We start from the raw sequence: 7,943 nt of genomic DNA on the forward strand, positions 1-7,943 counted from the left end.
GCTGACCCCTCTCCGTCACTTTACGTGGCCTACCACTTCGTGGCTGAGTTGCTGTTGTTCCCAAACGCTTCCATTTTGTTATAATAGAGCTGACAGTTGACTGTGGAATATTTAGGAGCGAGGAAATTTCACGACTGGATTTGTTGCACAGGTGGCATCCTATGACAGTTCCACGCTGGAATTCACTGAGCTCCTGAGAGCGGCCCATTCTTTCACAAATGTCTTGTTTCACAGTCTGCATGCCTGAGTGCTTGATTTTATACACCTGTGGCCAGGCCAAGGGATTAGGACACCTGATTCTGATCATTTGAATGGGTGAGCGAATACTTTTGGTAATATAGTGTATGTATGTATTATAAGGACGAGTCAGTATATTTGGAAACACATGTTGATTAAAAAAAAAAATCCTGCTGTTGAGCTTCAGTCATTTTCAAATTATTTTTTTAATTTTGTAAAATGTTCTTGAAATTTAAAAAAATTAAATTAAATTTTTAAAAAAATGTAAATTGTTTAATTTCGAATTTTTAAATTTATAATTTTTGAATTTTTATGTTTAATTTTTTTTTTCATTTTTTCAGGTTTTAAATATCTTTTTCTATAAAAAAAAACCTCAAAATGCCCTAATTTGATGAGAAACATGAAGCAAAAATACATTTTTTAAAAAGATTTTCACAAATTCATCAAAAATGTTTCACCATCTCACCACAACACGCAAAATCTGGACTTTGGAATTTGGAATTCCCCAAAGAATATATTTTTTTTAGAAATGCTCTTATTTAATGAGAAACTTGCAGAAAATATAACATTTTGTATTTTTTAATTTTCACCATTTGATGACTTAAACTTTGATGACAAAATTAAGATTTTATAGATAAATTCCCCCAATTTTCAAAATATATTTTATATATATTAAAATTCTTTGAAAACGCTATATTTTGATGACAAACATGCAAAAGAGAAAAAGAAGAAAAGAAAAATTGGAATTTTTCGCCAATCCCTAATTTTTGCTGTTGAAAATATTTTTAGTATAAAAATATTTTCAAATGTTTTCTTTTAGAAAAACATTTTTGGGAAAGAAAATTTAGAAAAAAAATGTTTTGGGCAATTGGCAAGACACCCAATAAAGGAGTGGTTCTGCAGGTGGTGACCACAGACCACTTCTCAGTTCCGATGCTTTCTGGCTGATGTTTTGGTCACTTTTGAATGCTGGCGGTGCTTTCACTCTCGTGGTAGCATGAGACAGAGTCTACAACCCACACAAGTGGCTCAGATATTGCAGCTCATCCAGGATGGGACATCAATGCGAGCTGTGCCAGAAGGTTTGCTGTGTCTGTCAGCGTAGTGTCCAGAGCATGGAGGCACTACCAGGAGACAGGCCAGTACATCAGGAGACGTGGAGGAGGCCATGGGAGGGCAACAACCCAGCAGCAGGACCGCTACCTCCTTCTTTGTGCAAGGAGGAACAGGAGGAGTACTGCCAGAGCCCTGCAAAATTAGCTCCAGCAGGCCACAAATGTGCATATCTGCTCAAACAGTCAGAAACAGACTCCATGAGGGTGGTATGAGGGCCCGACGTCCACAGGTGGGGGCAGTAATGGTGTGGGGTGGCATTTTTTTGGAGGGACGCACAGCGGCAAATTCACCACTGGTGCCCTGTGCTCTTCACAGATGAAAGCAGGTTCACACTGAGCACATGTGACAGACGTGACAGATTCTGGGGGCGCCATGGAGAACGTTCTGCTGCCTGCAACATCCTCCAGCATGACCGGTTTGGCAGTGGGTCAGTAATGGTGTTGGGTGGCATTTCTTTGGAGGGCCGCACAGCCAGAGGTAGCCTGACTGCCATTAGGTACCGAGATGAGATCCTCAGACCCCTTGTGAGACCATATGCTGGTGCGGTTGGCCCTGGGTTCCTCCTAATGCAAGATGATGCTAGACCTCATGTGGCTAGAGTGTGTCAAGTTGCACCACAGACTGTCCAGGAGTTGGCGGATGCTTTAGTCCAGGTCTGGGAGGAGATCCCACAGGAGAACATCCGCCGCCTCATCAGCATGCCCAGGCGTTGTAGGGAGGTCATACAGGCATGCGGAGGCCACACACACTACTGAGCCTCATTTTGACTTGTTTAAAGGACATTACATCAAAGTTGGATCAGCCTGTAGTGTTTTTCCACTTTAATTTTGAGTATAACTCCAAATCCAAACCTCCATGGGTTGATACATTTGATCTACAGATCTACAACGTGTTACTTTAGTGTTCCCTTTAGGGTCTGTGTATATATACATATACACATATATATGTATGTATAAGATCTTTAGTCATAACGTAAAGAGTAAAGTTCATGCACAAAACAATTATGTTAGTTGTTTAAATTGCTGGTGGTTTAGAGAATGAAGATGCAGTAGCCTCTACTCAAGGGGCTTCGGCCCATTCTTTGCCTGAAAAAATACCATTTTCAAGATATGACCCAGGATGTTTCAGAGCCCTGTTGTTTAAAAAAAAAAAGAAACCAGACATGCAAAAAAATCTCAGAATTCACCTCAGGCAAATGTCCACACCACAGAGGAAGAATGGAAAGAAGCATTAGCACCACAAGAGTCAGACGCTGCTCTTTTTATTTCTACTGTTTGTTTAACGTAAACATTTAATGGCAGCAGAAGAACAGCAAAAAATGTCTGGCCTTTCTTTTCAATTGAATATTCAATTGATAGTTGGGAACTAAACACTACAGTGGAGCATAGAGAAATGTGGAGTAATAGTCAGCAGGACTCCGCTGACGTTATTTCAAATGTAGGCACTCGTGGCTCTCGAACAGTGCACAGCAACGTGTTTTTTTTTCTTTAGTTAAAACAAATAGATTTGACAGACTTCCACAGAAACGTTACCTGTTCCATGGCTTGCATGGTTACATATTGTGTCATGGTTGACACTGAGCAACTCATGGTCTCAAAACCTTCAGATCTCTATCTACAGCATCTGATAACCATGTTTGGTTATTATGATAACATTTACCAATCTCAAGGCCTGTAGATTAGTGTTTTGTCTCTAAATGGCAACTTAAATTTCTAATACATGATCACAATTGGGAACAATGGCAGATATTTTTCTGTTAATGATGCATCAACAACATAGTTTTGAAAAGTCCACAGTCTTTGGTGCCTGATGTTATAGAAAACTGAACAGAATCACAAAAGTAGAATCCACACTTGTTTGGCACTAGGGTTGTCACTTCCTCCTAAAAACAAAAGGTCTAATGAATTAGATGCAGCATGTTGACCACCAGGAGAAATTAAAACATCTGTCATATCCCTTGTACTATTTTTAGCAGTGTCCTATTTGTGTCTTTTAGCATTTCTGGTATTTGTGTATGCTTAGACAGAAGTGTACACTAAAAAAAGGCCTGGTAAAAAGGCTTTAAATTTTAGGTTGTGTTTCAGCCGTTCTTACTTTCAGCACAGGAGCAACTGTCTGGTTAAGCAGTGTGCTTTACTGAATGCACTGAATGCTGGTGGTAGCACCAACTCTTTTTTTGAAAAACTTGTTTTAAGTCATGTTGCGGTCGATAGTTCACTACTGTTCAAAGTAGTAAGTAAGCAAACCAGTATGCAAGAATGGAAACAACTTGTTCTATTTGTCTGACCAAGAGCACTTATTAGCTTTCTTGCTAAATAAAAGAGACAACAAAAATCAATGCCTTTATTGATTGTAACTGAGGGATACTGTTACTAAGCTGCACTAAGGGTGCTCTGCTGAATGAACCCAGACTAAACTACTTTAGACCTCCTGAGAATTCTTAAAAACTTTTAAAACTCAAAATTAGCCCTAATTCTTCTTATTATTCACAAATGACAAAAAGTGACAGCCCTATTTGGCATTATTTTCAATTGCATTGAAATATGAATGTGAACAATAGACATGGTTTTAAACAAAGGACTGTTTGTATTTCAGAACAGAACAAACAATACACACCTATCATGTAAAGTATGGCTATACACAGATCCTTCACACTCCCAAGACTAATTTGTGTGTTTCAGCCTCTTATTCTTGCCTCTGACTCTGTTTGACCACTGCCCCTGAGATGGACCAACTGTCTTCACACCTAATGTGAACTAATATTTTCATTAGAACTGCACAGTAATTAGGGTATCTCTTTGCTTGGATATACATTATAAGTTACATTGTTATGGTGCGGATGGAGCGGACATTTAAACCCTCTTTTTTTGGAGTGACTTTAGTGATCCCCAGAAAGCCTGAGGAGCATGTTTCAAGAGAGCAGAGAGACAGAGATGTAATCGGTCTGCAGAGCTGAGGGCAACAGCCTGGAGGCACAAGGTGACTCATAAAGAGACACTTGTTTCACTGCAGCCTGTGACGGGGCCCTTCCCTGTAAGGGACAGATCGCCAACTGATCACTTCAAATGTTTTTTTCTTTTCTTTTCTTTTTTTGTTAGATGGGAATGTTGAAGGGAGTGAGCACAAATCTGCAGTGATTAGTGGAGATCTGCTTCAGCTGAATTTTGACTAGACCAGCCAGCCCCAGGTCTGCCCTCTTCTGTTGTAATTAGTCATAATCCTAAGAAGGCAGAGGCCTGACAGAAACTCAGTTGTTGTCAAAAGAGTCCCAGTGGTAAAAAGTCTACCAAATGCAGTGCATCCTGTGAGTTGGAAACTGCTTTGTTTTATTGCAGTATGAAGCCAGGTTGTGGGGCAATGCGTGGTGGGGGCCTCTGTGGAACAGAAGGGGGATACTGTGGCATGCAATGGCTGGGATAACCAGAGGAGACACCAGGGAAGGGCTGGCCTGTTCTGGGTGGAATGGGTGGATAAGGTGATACTGTATAGAAGACAGATGGCTGAGGGGCAGTGGTGGAGGATGGGTCTGAATTTAGAATCGGGGCTGGCTGGGATGGAGGAGGTTGTGGTTTTCTTCTGGGCTGGGGAACAGGAGAGGAACCGTTGCTAGAGTTGTCCAGGAGGGAGGCTGATGCGGACACGTCTTGCGATCGGGAAGTGGGGACAGACACCTGGGGCAGTGTCTGGACCTTCAGCACCATCTCCTGAAGTTTTTCAATTTTCACTCTTCTCAAGTGAGCCAGTTTTCTTTGACTCTGATAGGTGTCGATGAAGGCGTCCAGTGTCATGTCCCCATCCAGGAATGAATCAGCTATATTCTGTTGACCGATAAAAGAGTGAGAACTTTCAGATGTAAATACCATCCAAGGAAATTAAGATGAACACAAGCACTGAATCTCATTAACCTCAGAGGGGTTTTAAGTATAATAACTGTTTCCAAACTGATTTATGTAACCAAAAGTTCCCATAGTGATTTCAATTTACGTGTTTGGGCAGGACTTTTTATTCTTCAAAGTCTTCAAATAAATAAATAATTAAAAACTGTATGAATAACAAATAATTCACTTCGAACAGGTGTCTTCAGTTCAAGGCTCCAGTCCTACACCTTTCCCACTTTTAAAAAGGTCAATATTGATGGTGGTCCCCTTATGTCATATACTATAATATGCGTTTATTGTCTTTCTGTCTATAATCTATAATGATTTGGTCCATTTTTATTATATTAAACTTTGGGATATTGTAGCTCTAGATGTTTGTGGTGTGTACATACCTGTTGCCCTGATGGATGTTGAGACAAAAATGGAACATGTGATGAGTAATCTTTTTCTTTTCATAAAATCACTTTAAAATAACAAAAATTTTACTAAACTGCTGTTTAAACAACAACTTCTCAATAACGCATCAATGTATTATTGAGTGTTATTATACAGTAATGAAGGTGTCTAAGTGATTAAAAACAGCTCCACATCTGCAGAAACGACTTTTGAAGAGTTTAGGGGTCATAACAAGAACACTTAGTGAAGTTCAGTGCAGTCAATAAAACTCAATGGCATTCAATGCAATGTTGTAAGATTTAGCTAAATTAAGAGCTAAGATTTCAGTTATGCTCACTATTCTTCTCCTCATCATCTCTGTCAAAGCATGTAATTCATAATTAAAAACAAAAAAATTAAATTCACAATTTATACTTGATACTCTTGATAGATTTATAGTGTGGTTTGCTGAGTGGACAGGTAGCCTCTACAGCCATCTGTCTCCTGTTGCTCACAGGCTTCAAAGAAAGACTAATATAAACTCTGAAGTAGTGAAATATCAAGGCCATACAGAATACATAGTTTCCATACAGCTGGTTTTACTGATGGGACGTGATGTCATCCATGGAGAGAGAGCAGGAGAAAGCTTACCTCTGTCTCCTCCTCTATCTTAGCTCCTTCAGTCTGCAGCAGGGCCAGTAGTGTGTCCAGAGAAGTATTTCCTGACTTGTGGTCTGTTCAAAGAGACAACAATTTGAACATATTTCATGCCCTTTAATATATACATTTATGTATGTATTATGTATGTAACTGCAGTCCACAGTGTTGGAGGTGAGTTCAAGTCAACAAAGTACAGTTCTATTTCAATACAAACTTACTGTATTTGCCCAGTGTCCACAACAAGCTTATTTAGTTAGGGCTAAAAGAGCCCTTCCCTGTATCTGAGTTGTAACCAATAGCATGTAACCAATAACAACGTTTATCAAGCATGTCAAAGAAGCCTGTAGGAAATCTTACAGTTAGTCAAACTGCCGTAACAGCTCTGTTTGCTGTGAACTTGTGAACAAAGTCCAACTCAGTGAAGTGAAACCAACTTCTTTTGCTCTTTCGTGTTTCGAAAGAGCAAAAGGGGTTGGTTTCGCTTCACTGAGTTCAAAGGCTGTTTTGTTCAAGTTCATAAGTAGAAGTAAAATCACAGGAAAAAAGACTTGGTGTCACAGACAAAAAAGGTCATGACCTGCCAGCCATCTCCACCACAATCCACACCACATAACAGAACAACTCAGGTTACACATTATCATGATTTTATTTTGACGACTCTGCTGTACACACCAACCCAGTCTACACAATCCAAACAAGACAACTAAACAGTTGACCTGAGTTTATCATGGGTCAACAATGTCAGAAATTAAGGTTAGCAGGGAATGTCCTAATAGTTTACAAATTACAGTAGAGCAGTATAGATAAGGTCTAAACTATAGAATATTCTGGCCTTATATGAATTTGGCCAACTTTTACACTGACATAATTTAAGGATACATTTTTCCTTAAATCCCAACATCATATTTATTACCTACTAATTCTGAATATTTTATCTTTTGACTTTTAAGAGATTTTTGCTAATAATATATAATTGAAGGCTGCCCAATAATAAATTAGAGGAGTGATGGTAGAGCATGAAAAAATAAAACAAAAACAATTCTAATACAATCATAATTCTATAGTGTGTAGTAGTGAGCATATACTGTAAGAACTTAATCATATGGTGCCATACAGCTACAGTGGTATGAAAAAGTTTGGGCACCCCTGATCATTTTCAAGATTTTCCTTTATGTATCATTGGTTGTTCGGAACAGCAATTTCAATTAAATATATCATATAGCAAACAAACACAGTGATATTTAAGAAGTGAAATGAAGTTTATAGGATTTACAGAAAGTGTGCAATAATTACTTATACAAAAGTAGGCAGGTGCATACATTTGGGCACCCTTGTTGTTTTATTGATTTGAATACCTTTAGCACTAATTATTGGAACACAACATTTGTTTGGTAAGCTCATTGACCCTTGACTTACATACACAGATGAAGTCAATCATGAGAAAGGGTATTTAAGGTGGACAGTTGCAAGTTGTTCTTCCCTTTGCATCTTCTCTGAAGGCTGGCAACATGGGAGCCTCAAAACAACTGTCAAATGACCTGAAAACAAAGATTGTTCAACATCATGGTTTAGGGGAAGGATACAAAAAGCTAGCTCAGGGATTTCAGCTGTCAGTTTCCACTGTGAGGAACATAGTGAGGAAATGGAAGACCACAGGCACAGTTCTAGTTAAGGCCC

General features: G+C 39.1%; 1 protein-coding gene across 1 annotated transcript in view; it reads right to left on the reverse strand.

Annotated features, from left to right (window-relative positions):
- Window positions 1–2,599: 2,599 nt before the first annotated feature.
- LOC103396934 (vacuolar protein sorting-associated protein 37B-like) overlaps window positions 2,600–7,943 on the reverse strand; it is a 24,208-nt gene continuing 18,864 nt past the window's right edge. Inside the window, exons 3-4 of the mRNA XM_008335178.3 lie at window positions 6,258–6,340; window positions 2,600–5,171 (exon numbers count right to left, since the gene is read on the reverse strand). Coding sequence (XP_008333400.1) covers window positions 4,680–5,171; window positions 6,258–6,340 — 575 coding nt within the window. The 3' untranslated portion in view covers window positions 2,600–4,679. The remainder of the gene's footprint in view (window positions 5,172–6,257; window positions 6,341–7,943) is intronic.

Source organism: Cynoglossus semilaevis, chromosome W, assembly GCF_000523025.1.
Source record: "Cynoglossus semilaevis isolate Cse_v1.0 chromosome W, Cse_v1.0, whole genome shotgun sequence".
NCBI lineage: Eukaryota > Metazoa > Chordata > Actinopteri > Pleuronectiformes > Cynoglossidae > Cynoglossus > Cynoglossus semilaevis.